General features: G+C 39.7%; 1 protein-coding gene across 1 annotated transcript; it reads right to left on the reverse strand.

The window, feature by feature from the left end:
- Positions 1–1,358: 1,358 nt before the first annotated feature.
- On the reverse strand, positions 1,359–17,456 carry boka (BCL2 family apoptosis regulator BOK a). The gene is made up of 5 exons (XM_051707512.1): positions 17,203–17,456; positions 16,607–16,936; positions 15,109–15,237; positions 10,595–10,758; positions 1,359–2,506 (listed from the first exon to the last, which is right to left on the reverse strand). The coding sequence occupies exons 2-5, from the start codon at positions 16,830–16,832 to the stop codon at positions 2,381–2,383; spliced, it is 645 nt and encodes a 214-aa protein (XP_051563472.1). The 5' UTR covers positions 16,833–16,936; positions 17,203–17,456; the 3' UTR covers positions 1,359–2,380.
- Between the last annotated feature and the right edge of the window lie 489 nt (positions 17,457–17,945).

Here is a 17,945-nt window from a genome sequence, read left to right on the forward strand (position 1 = left end):
ATTTCCACCACCAGGGCAATAATTAAGTTCCAGTCAACTGGAGATGTTAAGAATCGGCCTGGAAGAGGACGTGTGTCTATATTGTCTCCACGCATGGTGAGGAGGATGGTTTGAGTGGCCAAAAATTCTCCAAGTATAACAGCTGGAGAATTGTTGAAATTAGTTGGGTCTTGGGGTCAGAAAGTCTCCAAAACTACAATCAGATGTCACCTACATCACCACAAGCTGTTTGAGAGGGTTTCAAGAAAAAAGCCTCTGCTCTCATTCAACAACAAACTCAAGCATCTTCAGTTTGCCAGACACTACTGGAACTTCAAATTGGACCGGGTTCTATGATCAGATAAAACAAAAAAAGAGTTTTTTTGGCAGCAAACACCAGAGATGGATTTGTCGAACACATAGAGGTAGCCGGATGGAAAAGTACATCATGCCCCAGTTGTGGGGCTGTTTTTATGCCAGAGGTCCAGGACATCTTGTTCGGATACATGGTATCATGGACTCTATCAAATACCAACAGAAAAAAAATAAAAACCTGACTGCTTCTGCCATAAAGCTTAAAATGGGCCGTGGTTGGATCTTCCAGCAGGACAATGATCCAAAACACATATCAAAATCAACACAAAGTTCACTGACCACAAAATCATGGTTCTGTCATGCCCATCCCAGTCCCCTGACCTAAACCCCATAGGAAACCTGTGGGGTGAAATGAAGAGGAGAGTCCACCACCGTTTATCTCTGAATTTTGTAGAATCTGGAGAGTCTCTATGTGGAGGAATGGTCTCAGATCCCTTGCCAAGTGTTCTCCAACCTTATTAGGCATTATAGGAGAAGACTCTGAGCTGTTATCTTGGTAAAGGGAAGTATTAAATAAAAGGGTGCCAATAATTGTGCCACACATATATTTGAGAAATAAATTGTTTTTTGGTAAAACTTGTGATGTGTTTGCAATTGTTTGATATCCATTAGAGGTTAGATTTTTGTGAATATTTTGAATGAAAGATCAAAAGATAAACAATAAAGACATATTTTTCACAGTCTTCTTTGCTCATATTTACCAAGGGTGCTAATATGTCTGGCCACAACTGTAGGTGCACAACTGTAAATAATTTTAAAAGCATGATTTTTGATAACTTTATTTATTGAATCTGTCTGACTTCAAGACATTACAGACATTACAGCATCATTTTCTGTAAAGCTGATTTGAAACGATGTGTGCTGTAAAAGCACTAGGCCTATACAAATAAAAATTATGGTTTACTCTAATGTTGCATATAGATATCAGCATGAAGGTGAAAGTTTTGTGATAATGATCATTCAACCACAAGACAAGCATACGGAACAAGAATGTTTCACAAAAGTATCATCAATACAAAACTTTTATTTTTATTTTTTTGAATACATTCAGTGTGGCACACACATAAAATGTGTCCTTATTCACAGAATCATTTTTATGAACTAAAATATAAAATAGAACAAAACAAATAAAATTATAAAATGGCAGGTTTTAAGTTATGGTTCCATAATGTCTTACAGTTGTTCAGGGTGGCACCAACAATACCAGAAACACCACAACAAATGAAACATAAGGGGGATAACAAATTACAAGAAAAATAAATAAAAAACACCCATACATGACTGTTGACTGCTCAGGACTGTTGAGGCAGTCATATACTGGTTGACAGGTCCAGACTTGAAATATAACATGAAATGATATATTACAGAGCATTTGCATATTCTCTGCTCGCTCAATAGTGAGCATAATTCAAATAATATTTGATTAAAAGCCAACCAAAATCTGTTTTTGCATACTTTCACTCTCCTGTGGCCAATTACATAATTGGACCCTTAATAAACATTTCACTTGGGAAATATAAAGGAGGATAATCCTTTGATATCCATTCCACAGAGAGCAATTTGCTTATAGGTTCCTGGCAATTTTATTAAACTGCATTTGATCAATTTAAGACATTGAAAAATGCAATATCAATTACAAAAAACATCTGATAAGCCAATGTTGGGCTAGGTAGCATAAAGACAAGTACATATTCATTACACAAGCATTATATTCCACTGCAAATACAAAGGTCATGGTAGCTTCCACTAAGCTGTGTCCCGCTGGGCTTGACATTCTACATATCAGCACTACGTTCAAAAAGAACTGGTAACAGCAAGGAATGATTTAAGAGTGCAAGAGGCCAGGTTAAACATATAACAAAGCCTTGAAGATAACGGTCCATCCTGGAGCCCAAGAGTGTCCATTAAAGTAAAAGTGCAAACTCTGTGCAAGCGTAAACACATCAAGAGCAGTGAAAGACTGAAGCGGTGAGTAGAAACCCCTTCTGCCAGAGTCCAGCAGTCCATCACTTCCTAATGTCACCCTTCATTTTTCCCTAAGCAGGTAGAAGACCACAACCTTGAAATAGTGACCGCAGGCGCAGGCAGCTGCCACTAACCAGTGAGAACGGAAACTGGGGTCTGTATTGACTACACACTTTGTGATATCAGTCTGTAAGAGAGTACAGAAAACACATTTAAATACAAAAAACTTTACTCAGTTGTGCTGATAAATACTATTAAAACAGCACAAAACATTTACATACAGAGTTTTTCATTAAACACCTAAAACAAAGTTTTTTTTTTGTTGTTTTTTTTTTTAAAGACATTTGACAATAACAAATAACAATAGCTGTGTGCACTAAAGTATGTGCCTTATTATGGAGGGCCAAATTACTCCAAATTAAATAATTAAATACATAGTGAATATTTAAATATAAAAAAAAACCCTTTTTTATTTATTTATTTATTTTTTTTAAACTTAGTGAATTAATTCAATGCTTCATTAAATCATAGTTAAAAAAAAAAAAAACTACCCACTGTTGATAAGTTTGCCATGGTTTGCCAATAAACCATAACCCTGAAAAATTAAATGAAAAGACAAGAAGTAAATGTATAAATGTAAAATCAACCCTAAAATGAAAATGGATGCAAAATAGTGCTAAAATAAAATACAAGGGGTATTTATTGTTTCATTAAATTATTTTATCATCAATTTAATATTTTTATAGTTTTATTTTTAAATTCCATAATGTATTTAATTATTTATTTAAATGTTTAAATATGTATTTAATTTAGCATGTAATTACTTCACTATGTTTTTAATTATTTATTTAATTATTTAAATATGTAATTGTTTATTAATGATGCATTTAATTCACTAATTCACTATGTATTAAATTATTTATTTAAATATTTATTTAATGATTTAATTTTGAGTAATTTGGCCCTCCATACCTTTTCGGCCAAAAGCAATATTCAGTGGCCTAAATGTTTTAGATTTCAGCATGGATTGTTCCATTTGTTTGGATTTGGATGGCCAACAACAACAATTTCATTGCTAAGGGAAACTGACAGGGCCAAATCTGGCATTGCAGCACAGAAGGTTGAAATATCTTAATTAAAAGCAAATAAATAAATAAATTAAAAAAATGTATATATATATACACACACACACACACACACACACACACACACACACACACACACAGTATATACAGTATATAAAAATACATATAATATACATAGAAATTCCTGCATCACAAAATATAAAATTACCTCACAGCATTTCTCTATGGCAGAAGCCAGAAATGAAAATCCTCTCTCTCTCTCAAAAGGGAAATTCATCAAGAAACAAATTGATGGATCAAGAAAAACAAAGAAAAGTTGGGGGTATCCCTTAATTAGGAATTTTATGCTACTCTGTAATGTTTTTGTATCTCTCTCTCTCTCTCTCTCTCTCTCTCTCTCTCGCTCTCTCTCTCTCTCTCTCTCTCTCTCGTGTGTGTGTGTGTGTGTGTGTGTGTGTGTGTGCGTGCGTGTGTGTGAGTGAGTGTGTGTTTAGTTCCCAGGGCAATCCCGCAGAGCAAAACACACCAAATGGCACGTAGACACAAGTGCCCACATACTCAAATCAACAGCATGGAAAATACTGTGCAGCCGGTCCTCATTTATGCCACACAGAGTCTCAATTAATGCTCCCAACAAAAAGTCCTCAATTTTCAGGTTCAATTCAGTGTGTGGGTGTGACCATTTTGTACAAAAACAGCAGTTACAATATCAGGACACTCCCAAGAAGAACACCTTGATGAATGCTGTGAATGATTTTGCTTGAAGCAACCATTATGATTTTTAACCCATCCAATTAAATTTCCCTTTTCCCACTGCAGTCTTCAAAAGAATACTAAAACCAACTTTGAACTAAGTTGATACTTTAATAGTACTGAATGTCATCATGTTTCATTTCCAAACAAGTAATACAACATATCTGATGTTGTTGATCTCTCTAAACAACAGACATCAAGCTTACTATCTTAATCATTATGAACAAAGTACAGTACCAAAAGCAGGCCTAGAACATGTAGAATCAGAGAGAGTTCACTGGAAAGAAGACCAACCTGACTGGAAGGTCTGTAAGAGTTGGATATGGACCTAAACACGTGTTATGACTCTGCCTCAGGGCGATGTTGAATCTGCCTGAACAAAGACAGTCTAATGAACACAGACACCACAGGCATGCCCTGCAAAGAAAGGCGCACATACCAGCACAGCTCCTCATTCAACAGGCTTGCTGAACTGTGCCTGTCTTCAGAGATTAATCTGATTTCCACCCAAAAGCTGCATAAACGCTGAATGTTCTGTCTATACATACTTACAAAGATGGAAAGGCAGCATTATTTGAGCTTAGTTATATAAAAAATACATACCTTTACTTTTAGTTTAACTGAGAACTGATAAAAGACCCTCTAACATCACAGACCATAACTGAGAAACCACCATTAAGAATGACTTTCAGGAATACTAAAAGGGGTCAATGTCATGTTGGTAGAAATAAAATGAACAGCACACAATTCCAGAACCATGAAGGAGCACCTATTTTTTCCAGTTCTAAAAACTGGGATATAACCCATTGGCGTTATGAGACAGTAATCATGTTTTGCCTATCTAGAGCAATTTTACTCCACAGCTGCATCACAGAAGCCACATGAAAGCAGTGTGTTTACACAGACGTTTGCAACCTTGTCTCAAAAAATGAATGTTATTCTAACTACATTTTTACAAACTGAGTTTTACATGCCACTTTCTACGTTTTGCTGCAGTTTCCTGGTGAAATGAACACAAGAGGTAGAACGAAGCAGGCAAGGAATGAGGATCTAAATGCAGCATTTTTAATAAAACAAAGGTAAACCAGGTAACTCAGAACATAACGAAACAAAACACAGAGAACAAAGCACAGAGCACAGCGTAATACATGTGAAGACTGACAAAGAAACCAGGGGAAAACAAGGGCTAAAATACACAAGGGAAAACAAGGGAATGAGCAACAAGTGGGGAAACAATCAGGGGAAACCAATCATGAAAAGAAACTACAAAGGACTACAAAACTAACAGGAAACAGGAAAAGAATTTTAACATAAAAGTCTAAACAAAAACAGGGAATACGTGACAGAGCCCCCCCCCCCCCCCCTTTAAGGAGCGGATTCCAGACGCTCCATAATGATAAATTGTCCGTGGGGGGAAGGGGAAACAGGCAGTTCAAGGGGGCATGAGGGGTAAGGAGAGCAGAGGAACAAGGCAAAGTCAGGGAGGCTTGAGACCAAGGCGGAACCGGAGACCAAAGAGGCCAGAGCAGATCAGGTGGATGGCCAGGAGACCAAGGAGACCAGAGCAGATCAGGCGGATGGCCAGGAGACCAAGGAGACCACAGCAGATCAGGCGGACGGCCAGGAGACCACGGAGACCAGAGCAGATCAGGCGGATGGCCAGCAGATCAAGGAGATGGCCTCAAGGTGGGGACAGGGTCAGGAGTCCTGGTAGATGGCCGCAGGGCCGAGACAGGGTCAGGAGGTCTAGGAGGCGGCTGCAGGGCCGAGACAGGGTCAGGAGGCCTGGGAGGTGGCCGCAGGGCCGAGACAGGGTCAGGAGGTCTAGGAGGATGCTGCAGGGCTGAGACAGGGTAAGGAGGCCTGGGAGGTGGCTGCAGGGCCGAGACAGGGTCAGGAGGCCTGGGAGGCAGCCACAGGACAGGGACTGAGTCAGGTGGCAGAGCCACTGTAAGAGGAGTTTCTGGTAAGGCGGACGGAACCGCTGGGGAAGGAGTCTCTGGACGAGCGTGTGGAGCTGCTGGAGGAGGAGTTTCTGGGGAAGTGGGCAGAGCCGCTGGAGGAATAGTCTCTGGGGAAGCAGGCAGAGCCGTGGAAGACTCTGTGGGTGGAGTCGTGGAAGACTCTGTGGGCGGAGACCTGGAAGACTCTGTGGGCAGGCTCGACAAAGGCGGGTGGAGCCAGGAGAGGCTCGAGGGGCAAAGCCATGGAAGGCGGAGCCGTGGGAGGCTCGAGGGGTGAAGCCAAGGAAAGCGAAGCCATGGCAGGCTCGAGGGGAGAAGCCATGGAAGGCAGAGCCGTGGGAGGCTCGAGACAAAGAGTCCTGGATGACTGAGAAACGACCTCCGTGGTTGCGAACATGGGAAGAGACTCGGGAACGACCTCTGTGGTCATAAACACTGGCAGAGACTCGGAAACGACCTCTGTGGTCGTGAACATTGGCAGAGACTCGGGAATGACCTCTGTGGTCGTAAACACTGGCTGAGACTCGGGAACAACCTCTTTGGTCGTGTGCATGGACAGAGACTCGGGAACGACCTCTGTGGTCGTGAACACTGGCAGAGACTCGGGAACGATCTCTGTGGTCGTGGGCATGGGCAGAGACTCGGGAACGTCCTCCGTGGTCATGAACATGGGCAGAGACTTGGAAATGACCTCCGTGGTTGTGTACACGGGAAGAGACTTGGGAGCAGAAGCCTTTCTTCTCCTCCTCCTCCTCTGGAAGGGTGCAGTTGGCAATGCTGGCTCTGGGTCGGACGAGGCTGGCAACGCTGGTTCTGGGACGGACGAGGCTGGCAACGCAGGTTCTGAGACGGACGAGGCTGGCAATGCAGGCTCTGGGACAGTTGAGGCAGACAACGCAGGCTCTGGGACAGATGAGACTTCCAGCTCTTTGGCCATGGCAGGCATTGGCATTGGCTCGTTGGCCATGGCAGGCATGGGCATTGGCTCAACCACATTGGCCGTGGCAGGCATGGGCGCTGGCTCGTTGGCCGTGGCAGGCGTGGGCGCTGGCTCGTTGGCCGTGGCAGGCATGGACGCTGGCTTGTTGGCTGTGGCAGGCGTGGGTGCTGACAATTTGTGAGGTAGGGTCTTCATGGCCCTAAGCACCGACATCAGTGGCAGATCATTCAACTTGGAGATAGGGGCCGTGGAAGGCTTTGAGACAGGGGCTGCGCGAGGCTTGGAGCAAGGAGTTGCGGAAGGCTTGGCTGTGACATGGCGTGGAGCAGACTCAGACTTGGTTGTGACATGGAGCAGACTCAAGTGTGACTGTGACATGGCGTGGAGCAGACTCAGGTGTGACTGTGACATGGCATGGAGCAGACTCAGGCGTGACTGTGACATGGCGTGGAGCAGACTCAGGCGTAACTGTGACATGGCGTGGAGCAGACTCAGGCGTGACTGTGACATGGCGTGGAGCAGACTCAGGCACAGCTGTGACATGGCGTGGAGCAGACTCAGGCGTGGCTGTGACATGGCATGGAGCAGACTCAGGCATGGCTGTGACATGTCATGGAGCAGACTCAGGTGTGGCTGTGACAAGACATGGAGCAGACTCAGGCGTGGAAGGCTTGGAAGCTGGGATCAGGGTAGGAGGAGGAGGATCCTCTGAAGCTAGAGCTTCTAATGTTAACTTCACATACTCCCTCCATAGTCTCCAATCTCAGGCAATTCCCTCCACTGGTGAGCTATTAAACCAATCCGGTATATTGCCTTGAGATGGGAGTCTGCAAAACCTGTGAGGCCGGCAATGGTGCAAAAATGAAGGGAGTATTCCCTTATGGGTAAATCCTCCCGGCTCAACTGAGTGAACAAAGCCGCTAGATCCATCTTGTATGGTGAGTCTTTTTGTAATGAAGCAGGCAAGGAATGAGGATCTAAATGCACAATTTTTAATAAAACAAAAGTAAACCACGTAACTCAGAACATAACGAAACAAAACAAAACACAGAGAATGAAGCACGGAGCACAGCGTAATACATGTGAAGACTGACAAAGAAACCAGGGGAAAACAAGGGCTAAAATATACAAGGGAAACAATTGAACGAGGAACACCTGGGGAAACAATCAGGGGAAAACCAATCATGAAAAGAAACTACAAAGGACTACAAAACTAACAGGAAACAGGAACAAGGGAACTAAACAAGAATTTCAACATAGAAGTCTAAACAATAACAGGGAATACGTGACAGTGTGTTTTATTCACATCAACACAAATCATGGGTACTATGGCTGATTATGACTTCATAAATAGGGCTAAAACTATTAGTCGACATTATCGACAATGTGATGGCGCGCGAGAGCAGCACTGCAGCTCGCGTCTGATTGAGGAGAGGAAGAAAACACAGCTCACAGTCCAGATGCACAGTATGAGGGAATTATACAAAAATACCAAATAAGTACATACAGAAGCACTCTCGTTACGGAATAAGTGGAGCCGGAGCTGCCTCTCCCATGAAGCAAAACTTGCATGTCAAGCATCTTTAAAGGAAACACCCCGGTGTTACATCTTTAATGCAGTTATATTTAATGTGTTATAGCTTTATTAAAGTTCAAATAATAAGGAAGCAGGTCATGTAAATAACTACAAACTCCAAAACTGGCATTTCTCTGTGCAGTCAGAGCCTCTTCTATGAGTTGCGCAAAGTGTCCCAATCTAAGAGGGAGAGACTGAAACTGTATCTGGCTGAGGCACACTCTGGCACAGGGACGCTTGTCCCTCGAGCATGCACGCTTGCTACTGCTATATTATAACGTGATGGCTCACGACTTATTGTATCATAATACAGTCACTGCGCATTTCTTATCATGAAGAAAATTGGCAATATGCAACTTTATTAATAAGAGAGAGTTTGTTTTTTTGTGAGTGAAAGATGGATTGAAGTGAACAAAAAGGTGAGAGAGGGTAGTCTTCCCCTATTATACACTGCAACAAAATACATTTTTGATATGTTTTTGTTTTGGCTTGTTTTCCAATATAAATATCTTAAACTCATTTAAAACAACGTACATTTACTTTAGCAACTATACTGCAGAAGACATTTTTTAATCTGAGAATGTTGAATATATTATTAAAAATACAAATATTTTTAAATATCTAAAAATCATTTAAAAATAGATGCATTCACCTGAGAAACAACATATACGATATTTACACTTGCTATTAAAGAATAGATCTTGAATATAAGTACATTTTGTCTTTACAGCACTCACAGAAGTATAATCAAGCGAAAAAATACACTTACTGTATATTTGTCTCTTAAAGCAAGTCTAAATATCTTATATGTTGCTTCTCAAGAAAATGTATTTTTAGACAATTTGAAATGGAAAATAAGACAAAAACATTTGATAACAATAGGATTTTTTGCAGTGAATTTTTTTTTTACGGAATTAAATTTAATAAAAAAGTATTTATTTTTCCTTACATTCAGTGAATGTCATTTAGAGGTATTTTTAAAAGATGATTTTGTCTGCTTTATTGTTAGCAAGCACGTTTAATACAACCTTTTAAGTCAGGGCACAAGTCGTTTAAGAACTAATGATTAATCATTGCAATAATCACCCAAATAGTCGAATAATCATTCTAATAATTGTTAGATTAATCGATTATAAAAATAATCATTAGTTGCAGTCCTATTATAAACACTTATTTTTCGCACTATTACTCACACCTTGCTATGTTATTATATCAAAACACCTTTACTCTATCGCATCATTTGAAAAACAATAAATTTTACCACTTGAATTACAGACCCACCTACATTTACACAATTATTCTAACATGATTAGCTCAACTAACAGAGTGTTGGATTCGGACTAGGAGAACGAGCCTCCAGCCCAACTAAGGACGCTCGAAACGAAAGTGAAAATGAAGCAAAAGTGCTTTTCATGTCAAATTTGCTTTTAAAACACTATCGGTTAGGTTTAGGCATAGTTAAGGTAAGGATGTCTTGTTCACCTTATCTTGTAAGAGACTATTGGTTAGGTTTAGGTTAACATTTTATGTTAGGGGGGTACGTTTTACTGATTAAAACATCATTCTAATATTTACCTTAAAAACCTCATCTGATTACAACATCATTTCACTCATTTTTGGCAACCCCCGCTGGACATTTTACTGGGAAACTGCAGCCAAACGTGTAATGAAGCACGTAATTTTGGTTTGCAAAAATGTTGGCATTGTCACGTAAATTTCATGAGATCAGGCTAGATGTTTTAATGCCACACAGTCAACACATGTAATAACATTTCATTAAATCTCCTGGTTCAGGTTTTTGTGGTAAGCCACACTCATATGGGGACATTATCAAAAATGTTGTATCTGATAAAGAGCATTTCGCTTGCAATTTTAGTATTTTTGGGAGCAACAGTGTTCCAAAATTTATGCTGTTTCCATAGAAAATAAATGTGCTATAAATGGATTAATTTCTTACCCAGCCTCCTCTCCTTTTTAACCAAGACACAAGACTCTTGCGGACAAACTCTCCCATACAGTCAACAATGGTGTGTACCATGGCTGGATGGCCATGCCGGACACAGTCCACAGCTAAAGCTCCAGCCACTGCATACAGAGACACAATCTTCCCCCAAGTTACACCTGTATAAAGACAGACAAAGATAGACATCTACAGTATATATGTATGTACTGTATATACACTGCATGCCCAATTATTAGGCAAGTGAGTATTCTGATCTTATCATTGTTTCCATGCACATTTTCCAACACTAAACCATATAAACTTGAATGCTTATTGGATTAAATCATTTTCAGGTGGTATGTATTTGTGTAATGAGGGAGGGTGTGGTGAAAGTGACTAACACCTTATATCAAGGTGTGCATAATTATTATGCAGCTTCATTACCTAAAAAAAGAGATTTAACTGACACTGAAAAGTCAAATATTGTAAAATGCCTTTCAGACGGATGCAACACTATTGAAATAGCTATACTATTGAGGCGTGACCACCGGACAATCAAACATTTTGTTGCAAATAGTCATCTGGGGTGCAAAAAAACGCATGGAGAAGAAAAGGTGCAAATTAACTGCAAAAGACTTGAGAAGAATTAAACATGAAGCTACCAGGAACCAATTATCTTCCAATGCTACCATATTCCAGAACTGCAACCTTTCTGGAGTGTCCAGAAGTAAAAGGTGTCAAGTGTTCAGAGACATGGCCGAGGTTTAGAAGGCTGAAACACGACCACCACTGAATATATTCACAAGTTGAAGCGACAAGATTGGGCAAAGAAATACATGAAGACAGATTTTTCAAAGGTTTTATGGACAGATGAAATGAGAGTGACTCTTGATGGACCAGATGGATGGGCCCGTGGCTGGATCACTAATGGACACAGGGCACCACTTCGAGTCAGGTGCCAGCAAGGTGGAGGAGGGGTACTGGTATGGGCTGCTATCATTAAGGATGAGGTAGTTGGACCTTTTCGAGCTGAAGATGGACTGAAACTCAACTCTCAAACCTACTGCCAGTTTCTGGAAAGTACTTTCTTCAAGCAGTGGTACAGGAAGAAGTCCTCAGCATTCAAGAAGGCCATGATCTTTATGCAGGACAATGCTCCATCACATGCATCTAAGTACTCCACTGCTTGGCTAGCCAGCAAGGGCCTCAAAGATGCCCAAATAATGACTTCCTCACCTGACTTAAATCCAACTGAGAACTTGTGGGCCCTTCTCAAATGTGAGATTTACAGTGAGGGAAGACAATACACCTCTTTGAACAGCATTTGGGAGGCTGTGGTTGCTGCTTCAGCGAAAGTTGATCGTGAACAGATCAAGAAACTGACAGACTCCATGGATTATCTTCCAATGGCTTATGGCAGTTATTGAAAAGAAGGGTGGCTATATTGGTCACTGAATATTTTTGAAAGGCCAAAAATGTTATTTAATTGTCATTTTGTGTTACTTATTTGTTGTACCTACTCTAAAAATTGAGAATAAACAATTGAGTTGGGAGAAATTATTTTTGTAATTTAGTTGCCTAATAATTGTGCACACATATATTCCCCTGAGAAAGACAAAACTCACTTTTTCTTTGTTAAACATTCAGGTTTGAGGTTCAATAACATTTTGGATTGACTGAGAGCATTGTGTTTTTTCAACAATAAAATGAATACTGAGGAATACAGTTTGCCTAATAATTGGGCACACAGTGTAAACCATTTAACAGTATGACATGGTAAGAAAAATTACACATTCATAGCTAAATTAATTTGCAACCTATCTGACAATGAGCAAGTTAAAGGGATAGTTCATCCATAATTTACTCACTGTCATGTTGTATTCGTATGACTTAACGTTCCACTTCAGTCACCATTCACTGTCATTGTGTGGAAAAAAAAGATGCAATGGTGGTGAATGGTGACTGAGGAGGTCAGCCCCCTAACATTCTGCCTAACATCTGCTTTTGTTTTCCATAAAAGAAAGAAAGTCATATGGGTTTGAAACAACATGAGGGTGAGTAAATGATGACAGAACTGGCTGAACTATCATTTAAATCTCTCATAGTCTTGACTGTTCTAACCGATTTAGATACTATTTGCCAAGTCTGTGGCTGCATACTAGCCTGAGTCAGACAACTGTTTTCTGAGTCAAACAACTGTTTTCTGACTGCATATATAACCAGGTGAGTCATTGGGACACCAGATTATACAAGAACATATTAATAGGACAATCCCTAACCCCTTTATTAAGACAGCAAAATCATTGTACTGTGCAAGTGGGTGGGTTATTGTTACATAACTGTATTAGCAGCCAGGCAAGCTGTCAGCCAGTCTGGAACAGAGGGACAGAAGGAACTTTTCTTCAGCACAGCAAACAGGCTCTCTGTAAACGATTATGTTAAGTGGGCATCCTGATTTATTAGAGCTAGTGTAATAAACCAACGAAAACAAAAGCCCTCTTTTGCACTAATAGACTAAGAATCCCTTGATACACTATTCCAAAAGATCTGACTGTACCTTCAAAAACATTAATACATATACTGAATGCATTTTTACAGAATACATACAGAATACATTTCCTTTAAAAAGTACTATGGTTGTACCATGGTACAGTCATGGTTTCAGATACTTGATTATTTGACATATATCATGGTTTTTACATGGTGCCCCAAGGTACTTCAAAGAATACCATGGAACTACCATAGTATATTTCCAAAAACTCCATAGTATCATGGTACTTTATGTAAAATATTGGTTAGTGTTTTCGCATGAAATTTAACTTATTAAAGCTGCAAGTCCCCAGGGGGATCAGACGAGGTCAGACACGTAATCTGAGACTAGCATACACAGGAAGCACAAAAGGCAAAGTAAGAATAGGAAACCATATTGAGGCATATCAGAAATAAATGCTGGGTTTAAAGTTTAAGATAAACAGCAAAAACTTCCCTCCCACTATCTCTGGCAAGACAGTTACTTGCTGAATTCACATTCCAGAAGTCATATCTTGCAGTATAATTACTACAGCAATTAAATAAATATGGGCACACACAGACTCTCGTACATTTATGCACGAAAATACAGGACAAACACCATAATCCTTTTCAACAATACAATCCCTGTCTGTATAGAAACACTATCAAAAACTGAGCTGGGCTTTCCTACATATCACTAAAATACAGTGATTATGATCTCACTTCATCACTCACATCAATGTTGTGACTGTGTGAGGTTTCCCTTTTAATAGCTAACACACTGATCACTACCATGATCCCTGTCTCACACTGACCATTTAAAGGTGCACTCAGTAATTTTTTACTCCTAAAGAAATTATGTATGATATGTTAGATATGATATGAGATATGAGATGAAGACACCAGTCCGATCTGTTACCTTATAAAAGCTGTTTTATTCTACATGGAGAGGGTCCTTTCATGGAGGCTACCATGTTACAATCACATGACCAGCTGAATACTACTCACTTAATCTCAGTAACTGGCCAGCTATTGGACACTTTCACTCATGGTCTAATTTAATCATGGCCAACTTTGAATAGTGAATTTCTATTATTGTGTTTGAATGATGCTGCACCCATATCCCTAGGTGTCAGTGTAATTCCAAGATGACATACATAAAAACTTACTGAGTGCACCTTTAAAGGAATAGTTCACCCAAAAATGAAAATTCTGTCATAAATTACTCTTAGTAATTAATAATTAGCAATCAATCTCCTCAAATCCTTTAAAAGTAGATTTTTTAAGTAATACAACAATACTTTAGCAAAACAGCATTCCGGGAGTTGAATCTGGGTATGACAGGACATTGAAAAAACTAAATAATGAACACCCATGATCATACCAGACCACATCAGCTATTCTGCCTGAGGACAGGTCAGGAGGTGCAAGGGTGTCACAGGGTGTATGTTGTAGATTTGCAAACCTTAAAACATGGGAGGTCAAATAAGCTTTATTGTTATGTGAACTAATCTGAATCCCATGGGTTTGCACTACATATGAGCGACATATGCAGCAAAGGGAATAAGAAATTCCATGGTGCCTAGACACTGTTTACTTTAAGAAAAAGAAATATTTTATGGTGCTGTCAGAATTCTCTGGACGAGTGCGGCACTGTCTCTATGTGTATATGTAAATGTCAGAAAGGATACATTTTTTTCTTCCTTAAAAGGACCAAAGCTTGTGTCTCTCTATAAATCACTTTTAAGAGAACTGTAAAATGTATAGGCAGTACATTCCACCCTGATTCTGCTATCTAACAAATAAAATAAAATGCAGAGCAAATAAACCATGTTTCATTGTGTGTGTGTTTTTTTATTTTTATTCACTGATTTTAGTGTTAATATTTGCTAAGGTTAAACTGGCAGCATGGACAACATCTCTGGAACTGGAAGCAGATATTACAAGCTTTTCATCAATATAAATTGTTTTCCCTAGTAAATGCACATCAAGACTCGGGCAGGAGCATGTTGACCAACCTGTGGAGAAAATTTCTGCAGCGACGGCCAAAAAGGCATCAGAAACTATATTCTCAGAGGCAACTGTAATGTTGAGCTGTCGTGCTACATTGCGGTATACATTTGGACGCAGGTACTCCAGCTCGTCACCTAGGAGACAGACAGAGAGAGAGAGAGAGAGAGAGAGAGAGAGAGAGAGAGAGAGAGAGAGAGAGGAATGTGTTTTCTTGCCTTGGCTCAAGCTATCAGTTTTCTCATCACATGAAGAAATTGTTGAGATTCTTATCTAATAAAATCATTTTTTCAGTGCAGCTTCAAACAATGACTCAACAACATGGCTACACTATTACCACTATTTATCCATATCACAGGCCTAAAAGGAGTGATACTTCAGAAAGAGCTTTTTATTTAAATTATTTTATATGGCCTTATCCTCTATGAATAATAATTATGGAATAATATAGCCTATTGAATATTGGAGTGAAGTTCCATTAGTGAACAAATAAGCCTTTTGGATTAGTTTAGTTAATGTAGGTGATTCATGTGGGTGAGGTGTGTTTGGAAGGCATACAGTGCTTGTTGTCTGTCACAATGTGGAGGACTTTAATAGGTCAAGGACAGTATAGGGTTAATCTGTTTAAGTGTGGGTGGGGAACCCTCGATCTTCCTTGTGATAACGATCTGCAAGTTTTCATGCTTTGTCCATAAAAAGCAGCTTTCCCCGTAACCAAGTTGTGTACCATTAAAATTCCTGTTTACTTAGAGGAGAAAAACTGGTTCTTACAGAGCAATGGCAGTTAAGATGATAGAATAACACAGATGCCAGTCATATGGTATATGTCTAGGGGGCTTATAGCTCTAGTCTGATCATCCTTCTCATAATGTTTAACAGCATGACACAGCAATAAAGGAAGATCTCAAAGTAGACCACAATGCATTTCAATTAACATGGTACAAAGGCAAAGTACTTGGCAAAACCTTTCAATGGGTGACACATGGATGAACCTTATAAGTGTGTTGTAAATTCTTATGCAATCCTATGCTTTGATTATGAGGAAGTTGAAAAACACATGGGTTTATTCTAGCTTCTGAAAGCTCGTGGGACATTTAAGGATGGCCAATATTCCACTGATATTTTTATGAACCACAGCACAACTCAAGAAAGAAAGAAATTTGACAGGAAGGTCTGTACTTTTAGCTGTTAGTCTTACAATGATTCCATAGTTTAACCAAACAAAAGTCAATAAATAAATGCACAACATTGTGTATAAATAGGTTACATAAAACACAGTAACCTTCTTCAGCACCTTTTATACATTATGATCAAGGAATAAACCTTTACATACATTGGCCTGTGTTAAATCATTCATATTCATTTAAATGTCATTTAATTTGCCTACTTGACCGTAGTGCACCATCATGGTTACCATTTATACCAAACGATTTCTATACATGAGCGCCACTGAAATCCCCAACATGATTCAATGTACACAAGTGAAATCTCACATGTCCTACCTACCTAACCACAGCAGGACTGAAGACACTTCAGCCAGTGTTCCTCCCGATGGTCCGTGCTCCGGTTTAGACCAACCGATCCCAGCCCGGTGGAGTCTGGAGTGAATGTAATCCCTACACAGCACTTTTGACTGAGACACCAGCTCCTTATCCGTCGGGGAGCGATCAAACACCTCCATGACTTCAGCCGCAAACACTGAGGAGCGGCGCAACATCTCCATGCCCCTCATGAGCGGAGAACAACAAACTCTCCTCAATCAGCTGACAACTTCCACCAGCACCGTGTATGGAAGTGTTTTCTCCTTCCTTTTCTCTTTGCAATGTCTGCTGGAGTCTTAATATGCATCCACAAGAGAGAAAAGCTAGTGTCATTACATCGAATACAGGAAAAAGAGAATAATAATAATAATAATAATAATAATAATAAAATGAAGTAGGCTATGCAACTGCTGTCTTTGTTCAAATTCTGCCTGTTTACCTTTACAACAAAAAATGTTGGATTTGAAGAACATGGTAAATATCACAATTTAAGTAGTTAAAAAAGTAAGCTACAATATGCTTTAAAGTCGTACATTATGTGTTAAAAAGACTCGATCTCACCTTTTTGGTCACTTAGGATGAACATTAACTAGAACCACACAGATTCAGAAGAAGTGTAGATGATCGATTATTTTCTCAAGTCATCAAAATCCTTAAAAAGTCTCAAATATATTAAATCGACATGCTCACAAAAGATAACTAATGCTAACTGCTCTTTCTACAGATTTATTAACTATACCCTGTGAGGATAAGATTAAACTGCTGTTCCAAGAGACAGCGCTTCGTTCTGTTGTCAGATGGGCTGTGTACGCATGCACACATGAAGTTTCCTTCTATGGATAAGCTCTCCGTTAAGGCGGAGATAAGCAGAGTTATGGCTTTGATAGTCCGCCCCTCCCGAAGAGCATTGTATCCTACCTAGTATTTAGCAAGCCGAAGATTTGGTTATTCAAGCAACAATGATTGGACTAGGAGCCAACAATATATCTATCTGTCTGGCTGGCTGTCATGTGTACATTAGATGTGTTATTTTATATCTTCTGCTTTAGTGTGTCAGTAGTAAATATCAGTTTTAGATTTGTAAACATTCCTTTTCCAAATAGAACAGAAAAACAACTAATCGAGTCATACAACAGATGGATTGGCCCATCAGTATATCGTTTTTTAGATGTGCCATCCATGCAATACATACCATGGAAAACAATTGCACATACATTATGCTACGACTGCAATAGATGATGCTTATTTATCAGTCTGATTTGCTTTTTTGTCAGCCCCAAATTCACTGTATCGTCAGCCTTTTT

Source organism: Myxocyprinus asiaticus, chromosome 9, assembly GCF_019703515.2.
Source record: "Myxocyprinus asiaticus isolate MX2 ecotype Aquarium Trade chromosome 9, UBuf_Myxa_2, whole genome shotgun sequence".
NCBI classification, from domain to species: Eukaryota; Metazoa; Chordata; class Actinopteri; order Cypriniformes; family Catostomidae; genus Myxocyprinus; species Myxocyprinus asiaticus.

Coding starts and splice junctions, on each gene's coding strand:
- boka (XM_051707512.1), bottom strand. CDS start 16,832: ATGAGGGGCATGGAGATGTTGCGCCGCTCCTCAGTGTTTGCGGCTGAA. Junction 15,238..16,606: donor TTCAGTCCTGCTGTGGTTAG/GTAGGTAGGACA, acceptor TCTGTCTCCTAG/GTGACGAGCTGGAGTACCTG. Junction 10,759..15,108: donor TGCAGAAATTTTCTCCACAG/GTTGGTCAACAT, acceptor GTCTTTATACAG/GTGTAACTTGGGGGAAGATT.